A 12,745-nucleotide genomic window follows, 5' to 3' on the forward strand; every position below is an offset into this window, starting at 1 on the left:
AGTGGTGTCCAAACTTTTTGGGGCCGCATACTGAAAAATGAAAGCATGCCAGAGGGCCACTTTGATATTTGTATTTTTTATTTTGCAAAAAAAAAAACCATTATATCTGTATTTAAAGACAAAAGTTTGTGTTATATAAGTGTTCCCAACATGTGTTAACATCCACCCCGGTTAGCGAGTGTTTTTCCAGTTAACAACCAAACAACAACGAAAAAATGTTTGCTAAACATTTGGTTCGCCTGCTTGTTTAGTGTCCAAAATACCGTGTGGCTCGTTTTTACGCCGCCATCTTGGATCAAGCGCACAAGACGAAATCTCGCAATACTTGCACATGATCGCACAATGCATTGCGGGCTGCGGCGGGCGCCATTTTACGACGTTTGTGTCAAGAGTTGTACTGTAGTGAGTTACACGATGTAACAAACACATTGGCCGCACAAAAGAGAAAGGCGATGGACCGTAACGAGACAAGGGTGCAAGACCTCCGAATTTTACAGCTTAAAGAGAAGACCGTCGTCATTTCAGAGGTATGTAAATGCGATGGCGAGGGCAGCTGCGGATACAGATGTAGGTAACCACCACCAGTGTGTGACTGAGGAGTGAATGAATAATGGGTTCACTTCATTGTGAAGTGCTTTGGGTGCCTTGAAAAGCACTATAAAATCTAATCCATTATTATTATTATTATTATTATTATAATGAAGCATCCTCGCCCATGCACTTCACTCACGTCACTGCAACCAGTAGATGTTTTTGTACTACATGTTTATTGGTTTAGAACGTTGATATTTAGTTTTATATATTTATTACATTTTTGCAAATTGTGGTTGCAGCACAATAATGTGTTATTTTGTTAATTAATGGTTTTGGGGGATTTTTTTTTCCCAACAAAAGTTGGTAAAAGTGACGAGTTGTCCATTCGTCATTGGTAATTATTTTGCAACATTTTCTGCATGTAAAACTATAATTATTGTCTATGAAATGTGTTTTGTGTTAACATTTTTGGATGTCTGGAATGGATTAATTGTATTTACATTATTTTCAATGGGAATATTTGCTTTGGTTAGAGTAACTTTGGTTTGAGTCGGACCTTCTGGAATGGATTAATGACGTTAACCAAGGCACCACTGCGTTAGTTTCGACATTTCAGCTTTTTCTCTTGACATTGTTCCTTTTTGGTTTTTAAAAAATATTTTTTGTTAAATTTTCCCTCTACAATGTGTTGCAGGACGCAAACGGCCCACGGGCCGTACTTTGGACACCCTTAATTTATACACAATTGTTCAATTCTTTGTCCTGTGTTTTATTATATTATAGATATTATATTCTAATTATATAATTTCCATATTTCCCGGACTATAAATTGCGCTTTTTTTCATGGTGCTGGTCCTGCGATTTATACTCCAGAGCAGGGTTCACCAACGTTTTTCCTTGTGAGAGCTACTTTTACAAAATGAAAATGGCCAACAGCTACTCATTTTTGGAACATTTATTTTCAGAGCTTATTTTAAACACAAATAAAGCAAATATGCTTGTTTTACCAGAACATTAACAAAATGTGTCCACAACTCACATTTTGTATTTCATAATGCATTTCTTTCTACTGTTCTTTCATTATTAACTGACAACCTGAATGAAAAGCAGGCTTGCGGGCACCTCATGTGCCCGCGGGCACCACGTTGGTGACCCCTACTCCAGAGTGACTTTTTTTTGTTCCACATTGACAGCCACGAGAGGGCCCTCTAGGCTTGTGTGCCAGTATCTGCTACTCCTATCGCTCTTGTATCACTGAAAATTCACACAGTAAACATCAACTTGCAAAGACAACCGAGAAAGACGAAACACAAATGCCCCCAAAAAGAAAACTAGTATATTTGTTATGTTGTTTAGGCTTTAGTTATCTGAATAACTGTTAATGTTACGTTAACATACCACCTATTTAGCCTGTGGTTCTCCATTTTATTGTTATTACTGATTTTATCAAATAAATTTCCCCCAGAAAATGTGACTTATAGTCCAGTATGACTTATATATGTTTATATATATATATATATATATATATATATATATATATATTCCTTCTTCATTGTGCATTTTTGGCTGGTGCAACTTTATACTACGGAGCGACTTATAGTCCGGAAAATACGGTATATTAGTTGTATTTTATTTTAGAATTAATTACAAATTATTATAACGTAAAAAATCACAAAATCATTCAATGATCGTGACAAATTTCAAGTAAAAAGTATCATCAATACTGGCCCGTATTTACTTGGTATCGGATCGTTACCAAAATTTGCAGTATTGCCCATGACTCGTTTTAACAGAGAGAGACGTAATTACACAAACATGAATGTACAGAAGTAATTTTGAGTGATACCAAATCATAACTCAAGCATTAAATATGCTGTATTTAAATTTCATACATCTCAAAACTCACAATTTTACCACTTTCTGTTGAAAGCGTTGCTGTGGAAACAGCTAACGCAACACAGTGACAACCTGAATCACTGTAGAAACACAATAAAGTGATAACATTTGGTGTGGGTGATACCAACTTTGGGTACGCCTGTAACTGGCTAAGCTCAGAGTGGGCATTCACGATAGATATCGGTCAAAATATTTACCGAGACCAACTGGGCCTGGGTTTGTGTTGCCAGGCTGGTTTCCAGTTTAGATTAGACAGAGCCACTGGGCTGCTCGGCAACGCTCCATCCAACAGTCAGGACTCAAATACAAACATTGAAGCGGTTATTTTGTTTGCACTGTGTGAACAAAGAATTCTCTTCCCTGCACAGCGGGGTCATATCCCCTCCACCCTATTGCATCCCACCACACCCACTTTTTACGACGGGGCGGCATTAAAATAGCATTGAGTCTCTTAGGGTGGGTGCTTCTTCAGAATCACAGTCACGTTCCAAATATTTTTCAGGTAACCCATCTTATTCAATTAGACTTGGATGATTCCTCCCATGTGAGACTTATTACCTTTCACTGAGGGTTTGATCACACTGAAGTAATGCCCTTGTATGGAGAATGACTGCATACAAAACACATACACTGCATTATTTAGTTCTCGTCACATTGTCTTTCTATAACCTTCTGCATGTAGGAAGTGAGTCCATTGTATTTTTCTTACTTCCTCTTCCAGGTCCAGTCACTTGAGGAAGGCTTCCTTCTCCAACCTTCACTGAGAAGACACAGAAAAACCCAACAATGACACATTTAGACCGACAATCCAGCAAAAATGACTCTCTACTTCCCTGGTTATGATTGTTACTTCAGGATGTAAGTGCACCGTCCTTACCGTAAATGTGCTATTTATGTAAAAAACACATTCACGCAATATTCAATGGGAGCTACGGCAGAATACGCTTCAATCTATCAAGCTTTTTCAAAAATATATTCATACACCCTGCGTTTGGTGGGTGAATACGACCTATCGTCAGTCGTTTCCTTTTGCCTAAATGTATCATTTTCAAGCATGACTAAATGAAATAAAACACAAATATTAAGAAGACACATTCACAGACGTGATGCTATGTAGTATTCTACACTGGTCACTAGGTGTGCTCAGTGAGACACACGAGCACCAGACTTGATCACAATAACAATAGGCTTCTGTTGCAGGTTTGAATGATCTCAAAACAGGCACAATCATCTCTAACACAAGCTATATTATTGGACAATATGAGTGTAAAGGTGCCTATAGAGGTGTTACTTCATGTCCAGAGAGTTCTAATAATGTTATAAACTGGTTATCAGGGTCGTGTCTGGAACCAATTAACAGCATTAAACGATGCAAACAAGGTTAGTTACACTGAAGTACTCTCACAACAGGCACAATCATCTCTAACACGAGCTACTGTTGCGGCCATAAACCACGCCAAGCTAAAACTCAACTGTGAACCCAGGAAGTGACCCACGTCCTCAGCTCCCCGAGCACTGGAACACATTTACAGCAGCACACGTTAGTATGCCTTATTTATTTATGTTCATGTCTAGAGAGCTCTAATAATGTTATAAACCAGTTGTCAGGGTCGGGTCTGGAACCAATTAACAGCATTAAACGATGCAAACGAGGTTAGTGACACTGAAGTACATCTTGTGCTTGCAGTTGTAGCATTTCCCATACATTCATTGGTTTCAACCCTAGTTACCTCGGGGATGCAAGACCGCACTTCTTCTTTCAAGTGTACCGAAACAACCTAAAAAGGAATTTTCTTGAACAGTGCGTACTCTTTTAATATTACAAAATACTCAGGGTGACACTCTTTTATGATATTAAAGACAAAGACTTAAAAGAGGATATAAGAAAGGATAAAAGCCTGCATAACTAGTCTCAAAGATGTTTGAACCGCCACAAATAGATTTGCCTATGTGTTCTATTTAGATATTATGTTGGCTTGTCATCAAAGCTCACTTCTGGTCACGTGACGACGACAGTGTGGCGGTAGGTCGGTGACATCAGCGTTTTTGTGTCAGCTGGCGTTTTCAGATTTTCCCCATTCTAGAAGCCGTTGTCTAAAATACCGTTTCAGGTCGTAGATGTAGATGAGAGGCTGAAACGATACAATGCTTTGCCGTTTTGACCTGAAAACATTTCCGTGTAGATAGCCCCTGACATGAAAGCACACATCGCTCTTCTCAACCAGCAGCGATCCTGCTGTTCCTCTAAAAGCACACACAAGTGGCTCCGTCTTGCTTGTGACTTTTCATCGTTTGACTCACTTTTTGTTATAGCATCCAAAAAAATGATGGACGCTGCATCATGGTCTGTTACGCAGATTAGACGATTGCGTCATTGTTCAGTGGAAAATAACTACAGAATGTGTAAAAAAGTACAAAATAAGACCAATAAATGTCCACGTAGGAATCAACACGGCTTAAGGTCTATCTATCTTTCACTTGTGTGCACTGCTTGTCCTACAAGTAAACAGTCAGAAATCAGAAATTCAACGAATGTGCTACTTTTAATTTGAAGTTTCAACGCAAACATCCGCTCTGAACACAGACATACAATGCTCTTAGTGTAAACAGTTTTGCGACAGATCTCACAAAACAGGGCAAAACGCCCTTGGACACCCTGGCTCTAGTGTCATTATTTCTATTGGCATATCTTCATCATCGTTCTTGGGAATGGTCTGTGTGTGTGTGTGTGTGTGTGTTTTAATGAGCCTGTGTCTGATAAGCTTCAGAACAGAGCTGGGGGGTTGAGCAAGCAGAGCCACCAGAACTGAACTTCCTTCCTGTGCTGATCCAACACGAGCTCCTAGTTTTTATAAATGGACGCTATGTGGAGCTTCCAGTCTCTGCTGCAGCTCCGTATCGTCGATCCCAGCCTGGCATCCTCCTCATCCTCGCCATCATGATAGCCGTTTTCATGTGCGCGCTTTCCCTCTGCGGGCTGCTGGAAAGTGTGCACTCTCAGCGGGGACGCTGCGTCGGTAATCAGTGTTTTGCACTGGTTCTGGACTCCAACGACTTCCAAGTAGCGCGGGAAAGCTGCCAAAACGCCAATGGATATTTGCCGTCGTCCCTCACTCTGGAGAATCAGCGGTACATAACGAGTGGCATCAGCGGGGATTTTTGGGTGGCTCCGTTAAATCCGCCAAGCTGCACGGCATTCTCCGTGCGGACGGGAAGAAGCGCGAATTTCCAAATCATGCCATGCGACCAGAAACTAAGCGGATATATTTGCCAGTATTACATCAAGGAACCTTGCAGCGCCGTCTCCACAGAAAAGGACGCCGAGGTGCGCTACACCGCGCCGATGGGCATTGAGCTAAATCACACATTCCCGCAAGGAACCATAGCAGTGGCGGGGAAAACTGGCGCCATCCACCCAGACATGAAGTTTTTGTGCTTCGCCCAAAGTTGGCTGCAAGCTCCGTGGAAATGTGAGGTGCTGAAAGGCGGCTGCGAGCACGCCTGCGACGCAATATCCGGCTGCGCGTGTCCGCCGGGACAGCATCTCCACGCCAACCGCATCACCTGTACCGAGTCACCGCAGGAGGGGGGCAACCACACGGTGACGTGCCAGGCAGGTTACGAGCCGGCCCGGGATGGGAGGGGCTGCGTGGATGTGGATGAGTGCGCGCTCCAAGACCAGTGCACCGAGGAGGGCGAGGAGTGCGTTAACACACGCGGTAAATTCGAGTGCGTGTGCAAAGACGGTTTCGTGGAAGAGGAGGGGGTGTGCGTGGATGTGAGGATCTGTGAGAAGTGCGAGCACATGTTGTGTGACAAATACAACGGGGTGTATGCGTGTGGGTGCCATAAGGGGTTTAGGGTGTCAGCACGTGACCCCACTCGGTGTGAGATGCACTGTGACCATGCGGAATGTCGGGCTTACTGTGTCACCAACCCGGATGTGGGCAAGCAGGACATGCATCAGTGTTTCTGCCCCGAAGGCTACATTCAAGACCTCCACAACAACACTCCCTATTGCACAGACATCAACGAGTGTGAGATTGAAAGTCAGTGTGAGCACACGTGCACTAACCTCTTTGGGGCGTTCGAGTGTTCATGCAATGAGGGGTATACATTATTTGATGGGTACATGTGTGTTCACCCCGATGAGGACATTGACGACGGATGGGAGGCGACCGAGCCGCACCCCACGCCGGCCGGGTCACGTCCCGCAACCGTGCCGTCGTACATAAAGACAGGCAGTGTTCTGGGCATCAGCGTGTTCGTGTTGCTGTGCCTGGTCCTGCTCTACTTCCTGGTCAGGAACATGTCCAAACGCTGCGGGAGTCTTGACCTTTCATCCATCAAAGGGTCCGATATGGATATTTTCTACCTGCAGCAAGTCACCACGGAGACGTACAAGAGGTTGTCTTTTGATAAAGAGTCGAAAAGTGACTCGCAAAGATTTTAACCACAGCGCTGGTGGAACAGGACGATGGAGTGCAGCTTCTCCTGTCACCGTACACAAATTTCTGTCCTCGACAACAGCAATTCACGTAAGAGATGTCCTCTTTACTCTGCTGGAACTCACATAAGCAGCCACAGATGCACTTAGAATTCAAATATTCGTATTGTTTGGAAGGAAATGTTTTTGTTGACGTTTGTGTCATGCGTTTGTCTTTTGCATTTGCCTTATAACGATGATAGTATAAGGCAAACCCTAACCCTGAGCCCTTAAAAGCTAATCCTAACCTATAAAGCAAACACTAACCCTAAACCCCTCAACTCTAATCCTAAACCTTTTAGGCAAACCCTAATGTCTAACTATAGCCCCTAAACCCTAATCCCCATTGAAGCAAAACTTATCCTAAACCATGACTACAAACCATACACTTGACCTTTCCACATCCCTTCCCCTAACCATGGGGTGTCCAAACATTTCCAGGATTTTGAGCCATATTTTTAAAAAAATGTTGTTGACGGGCCTGACGTAACTGACGTAAAACGTAAACTTTGTGTTATAGGTGACAAAGTGTATTATTAGTAATAGTAATAATCGCATTACCATTTCTGTGTTTTCTTTTTGCATTGTATTTTTTTTCTCAACTTTTGCTGTTGTTTTTGTTTAATTCTATGCGCAGAATTTGCCGCACTATGGACACTCCTTCCCAAACCCTAACCTCATGAACCAACCCTAACCATAACCACCTCGAACCCCTATATAACCTAACCCTGCTCGTGATGAAGGCTATCAAAAATATATTTTAACCTACAATATATATTTCTGTTATAATCCAAAAAAGGCCTAATAGTTATGGTACTTAAAAAATGAAGCCTTATCAAAGTAAAATGACACTAAATGAAGTCGAGGCTGAGGAATTCTTATTTCGGTCAAGTTGTCGTGGCTGTATCTCCATGCATGTCAAAAAACACACACGCAACCTGGACATACATACAGAACACGTCCTATACACAATTCATTGTATTTTCATGCACAAATTGTATAATACATGGTTTCAAGTTGTTATAAGTATGGCCAATTGTTTGTGACACACTGGACAAATGTATACTTCTGAAACATTTCTCTTATAAAAGGAAAGGAATGTATAATGTTTGAAGCTGAATTATAGCAAGCATTCATGCAAAATCATCACCTTTTTGCCTTTAAAGCAATACAAATATACCTGGGTCTGTATTGCGTCCAGTCAGATATACTGTGTTAATTCCGTGTTAACAGTAAAAGCATATACTCATCACTTCATGCAGTTGTACACCACCGCAAACTACAATACAAGCATATTTATGAGGTAAAACCAAATCAGACCCAAGTTATCTAGATAGACAGCTCTTGTATTGGATGTAAATTGTGCAGGTTAATCATTTGTCATGGCCAGTGAGTGTCAAATGTTGTATTATTTGGTTGATATACTGTATTTATATTGAAGGTGGTATCTGCATTTATTCAGAACATAACTGTAGGAAAGACTTTGAATGTAAAACCACTGTGTGCTGCTACATGAGCTCATTTGCTTACGAACAATGACGCCCACTATTACTGTTACGATTACTAAAAATGAACATTAAATGTTGAATTAATGTGCCACTGCTGATTGATTTTTTTTTCCTCTTAAAGATGAGCAATTGTCTTAAGCGTCTCTGAGACACACGGGCATGTGGAAGGAGGGCCGCATGGTGGCCTGGTGGTTAGCATGTTGGCCACACAGCCAGGAGATCAGGAAGATCTGGGTTTGAATCTCCCCGTTGGGTATCTCTGTGTGGAGTTTGCATGTTCTCCCCGTGCGTGCGTGGGTTTTCTCCGGGTACTCCGGTGTCCTCCCACATTCCAAAAACATGGATGTTAGGTTAATTGGTGACTCTAACTTGTCCATAGGTATGAATGTGAGTGTGAAGGGTATGCGATTGGCTGGCGACCAGTCCAGTGTGTACCCCGCCCCTCACCCAATGTTAGCTGGGATAGGCTCCAGCATACCCGCGACACAAGTGAAGGATAAACGGCATAGAAGATGAATAGATGGAACCCAACTCCAATGACTGCTATTAATAATTATAATAGTTTTTTTTAATGAAGTGATGGTATTAATAATAATGATTAATAATACAGATAATGCTATTAATTTTAGGTATTATTACTAGTAATAATAAGTAATAATATTACTTATTTTTTAAAGAAAATAAAGCATTTTAAAGCATATCATTATAATAATTCAGATATTATTTTAAAAGAACTATTCTGATTAGTAACAAGAATAAAAAATAATCATCATCATTAAAAATAATATCACTATTATATTATTTTTAAAATTATTATAATAAATAATATCGTATTATTATTATTATTATTATTACTATTAGTAGTAGCAGTAGTAATTTTAATATCCCCAACCCCTAGCACGCAAATGCCTTTTTGTAGTCCACTCCTTGGGAAGGGCTATTTCATTGTGTAGGCGTGGCTAGTGTGCATTCGTGCGGAATAACGTCCCACAGTCGGAGGCTGCTGTTCTCCTTGGAGAAGAAAACTGGTGTTTGGAGGAGCAGAAGGCTGTTTAAGAGCCACTTCCTTCCTTACTGGGCCGCCAGCATGGAATCAGAAGATTATAAATGCGCGACAAACACTTTGTCCATCAAACCGGCTTATTGGCTGCAGGGACGCACGACCACTTGAACATGGAGGATGTTCCGGGACTGCTTGTGGCTGTGCTGCTTGTCCTGGCGGGGAGACTCGGTGGGACGGAGCCGAGTGGCGGGTCCTGCTTTGGGAAGCAGTGTTACGTCGTGCACAGACACACCGGCGACTTTACGAGCGCGCAGAATCAATGCAAAGAACAAAACGGCCACTTAATGACTGTGCGCTCGCATGAGTCACATGATAGACTCGTTACGCTTTTGGGGAACGCTTCGGGTCAATTCTGGATCGGTCTACACCGCCCCACTGGGTGCCCGGATGCAACATTTGCCCTTAAAGGCTACGAGTGGGTGACGCAAGACGGTGAAAGTATTTTTAGCAACTGGGCTGAAACTTTTGACCGCAGCTGCTCCTCTCCGCGATGCATCACAGTATCCGCGGAGGATGTGTTCCGATGGACGCAGAAGCGCTGTGACGCTCTGGTGAGAGGCTTTCTGTGCGAGTACAGCTTCAACTACGCATGCACAAGGCTGGAGGAGGAGGAGGTGGCGGGGGAGTCTGTCATCTACACCAACCCACTGGGGTTTGGGGAGGAGGGTCTGCTTTCCCTGCCCCCCGGAAGCACCGCCACCCGGATGCCGAGCGAGCTCAAGTACATCTGCTTCTCCCAGAAGTGGCAGCAGGCTCCCTGGAGCTGCGAGGTCTTGCAGGGAGGCTGCCAGCACAAGTGCATCGTAGGTCCGGACCACCAGCCTTCCTGCTACTGCCCACCCGGACTCTCCATCCACCCCGTCAACAAAATCACTTGCGAGACGGACCCGGATGGCCCATGCACGCGTTTAGGGTGCGAGCACGCCTGCTTGGAGGACCCCCACGGCGCCTACTCGTGCATGTGCACGCACGGATTCAAACTGGCACCGGACGGACGGTCGTGCGTGGACTTCAACGACTGCTCGGACGAGCGCCTGTGTCCCGGGGAGAACTTTCGGTGCGTGAACACCGCGGGCGGCTTCAGGTGCGTCTGCGCGGATGGCTTCAAGCTGACCGGCGGCGTGTGCGCGGACCAGGACGAGTGCGCGTCCGCCCCTTGCGAGCACATGTGTCACAACACCCCGGGAAGCTACAGATGCTCATGTTATGAAGGTTACATAGCGGACGCACACTCGGCAGACAAGTGTAAGCTGCATTGTGGCAAGGAGGAGTGCAAAGCAGAGTGTGACCCAAACGACCAGTACCAGTGTTTCTGTCCGGACGGTTACATCGCAGAGGAGCGGGTGGGCGGCACCGTGTGCATAGACATGGACGAGTGCACTTTCGCTTACTGTGAGCATCACTGCAAGAACACCTACGGCAGCTTTAAGTGCTCCTGTAGTAAAGGTTTCACCCTGGTGAATGAGGTCTTCTGCAAACGCAAAAGCGAGGATGAGGATGAAGAATGGGAGGGCTCAGGGGAGGCTTTGACAAGCCCAAGCACACCCACTGTGGCCCCCAATGAGGGTCCAACCAGGCAGCCCTCAGCGGTGACAGTAGGAGGCCTGGTGGGCATCATCGTGTGCTGCGTGTTTGCGGTGGTGGCGGTGGTCTTCTTGGTTCAGCACCTCCTCAACAAAAGAGGGAAGGCGGAGAGAGAGGCCACGTTGAAAGCCTCAGAAGGAGGAGGGGAGGCGCACAGTCTACGCGGGATGGAGGTTGATGCTTGATGCAAATGAAGACGACCTAGATGAAGTTCTGATGAGGCAAACATGTCCTGCAGCAGACAATGTAACAAAACGATGACCACGGAAAGTTTGTAACACTAATCAATTATACATGAAAAACATGTTTGGTTCTTTTTCTGCCACCCAGTGTTGAAAAGGTGTGTTGCAACTGAAATGTTTTAAGTTGACAAAAGTGATAGATCAGTAAAAGTATTTCCAATACTAAAGTTTACGAATGAGTATTATTCAATAGTAATGTTTATTTATTAATACTAATAGTGATGCTACTTCATGTAATATTAAGATTCATTAACCATATGAAAAGAGTAATAATTTAATTGATAATAATTATAATTTCAATTAACTTATATCAATAATAAAATGAACTTTGACATTTGATTAAACATATCAGTTAAAAGCTTAATGTTAATATTAATATACTGTACATATTTATATTGCTTACATCCTATAAGTAATGCATTTGATTAATAATTAGAATTGTATATCAATACACACCTAAATATGAATACCAACATTTCATAAAAATGATTCATGTTAATATCAATATGAATGATCAACACAGGAAAGTTTGAAACGCCAACAAATTATACAAGCAAAACATTTAGTTTTCTCTTTAAGGCCCATTGTGCCACCAAGTGGAAGGAAAGTATACTGCAACTGAAATGTAAGTTGACGTTTTAGAAGCAAAAATTACGGATCAATACAAATACTATTCCTAATACTACTAAAGAAAAATGAATATGATTCAATAATTATATGAATGAATTGATAGTAATATTAATACTAATTCATATCAGTATGCAAATTAATATTATAGCCTAATAGTAATTCATTTAATAAATAACTATAGTGACTTAAATTGTTTGCCAATATTCAAGTAAATATTAAAACAAAATAAACATAATAATATATCAAAATTAATTAACGTTGCATTTAAAATATTAGTATATACATTAATTAAATTAACCGTCAAAGGCTCGTGTTTGCACTGAGTCGTTGTGAAGTGGGAGCGTGTTGATGCGTGTAGTAGAACATTGCAAAATGTGTGTTTTGTCAGAGTGGCGCCGTTTGACTCACACTCGTGTGCTGAGAAAATCCCTGAAGGTTGCTCCAGATATTACTTGATAGGGCGCTGAATGCATAGCTACTCACCACCAATGCACGATAAAGTCAGATGACGCATGAACAGATGGGAGTCGGAGTCCCGCTGGAGAAGTTATACATAAGTTTCACTTTTGCTGTGAAACAAAAAGTGCGAAATCTCAAAACATTGTGAAATATCAACACCTAAGGAATAAACATGTAACAATGGTGGGCTTTCTTAGAGTACATGTACGGTGTACATTTGACCTGTCATTGTATTATTTATAAATTATTACCGAATTAGGGTTCATGAGATGTGCTGAGCCGTTAATGTGCGGGGCTCCACTGCACTTGAATAGTGCGTTTATGTTTATGTTTATATTTATGT

The 12,745-nt window shown here is 42.5% G+C and overlaps 3 protein-coding genes across 8 annotated transcripts in view; 2 read left to right on the plus strand and 1 right to left on the minus strand.

The window, feature by feature from the left end:
• Positions 1 to 12,745, minus strand: part of LOC129172032 (alpha-1,6-mannosyl-glycoprotein 2-beta-N-acetylglucosaminyltransferase-like) — a 54,170-nt gene that overhangs the window by 30,247 nt on the left and 11,178 nt on the right. For 5 of the 6 annotated variants that reach the window (XR_008566895.1, XR_008566896.1, XR_008566893.1 and 2 more), the window contains one exon: positions 3,140 to 3,190. The gene's annotated coding sequence lies outside the window, so the exon portion shown is untranslated. Of the gene's footprint in view, positions 1 to 3,139; positions 3,191 to 12,351; positions 12,449 to 12,745 lie in introns of those variants that run through there. The other variant, XR_008566897.1, reaches the window with a different exon arrangement.
• Positions 5,055 to 8,958, plus strand: LOC129172031 (thrombomodulin-like). Its single transcript, XM_054761360.1, has one exon. The coding sequence runs from the start codon at positions 5,369 to 5,371 to the stop codon at positions 6,881 to 6,883; it is 1,515 nt and encodes a 504-aa protein (XP_054617335.1). The 5' UTR covers positions 5,055 to 5,368; the 3' UTR covers positions 6,884 to 8,958.
• LOC129172030 (thrombomodulin-like) lies at positions 9,314 to 12,130 on the plus strand. The gene has a single exon (XM_054761359.1). It carries the CDS (start codon positions 9,532 to 9,534, stop codon positions 11,254 to 11,256), a length of 1,725 nt encoding a protein of 574 aa, XP_054617334.1. The 5' UTR covers positions 9,314 to 9,531; the 3' UTR covers positions 11,257 to 12,130.

Source organism: Dunckerocampus dactyliophorus, chromosome 19, assembly GCF_027744805.1.
Source record: "Dunckerocampus dactyliophorus isolate RoL2022-P2 chromosome 19, RoL_Ddac_1.1, whole genome shotgun sequence".
NCBI classification, from domain to species: Eukaryota; Metazoa; Chordata; class Actinopteri; order Syngnathiformes; family Syngnathidae; genus Dunckerocampus; species Dunckerocampus dactyliophorus.

Bases quoted from the DNA above. Each gene is read 5' to 3' on its own strand.
- LOC129172030 (XM_054761359.1), top strand. From the start codon at position 9,532: ATGCGCGACAAACACTTTGTCCATCAAACCGGCTTATTGGCTGCAGGG.
- LOC129172031 (XM_054761360.1), top strand. From the start codon at position 5,369: ATGATAGCCGTTTTCATGTGCGCGCTTTCCCTCTGCGGGCTGCTGGAA.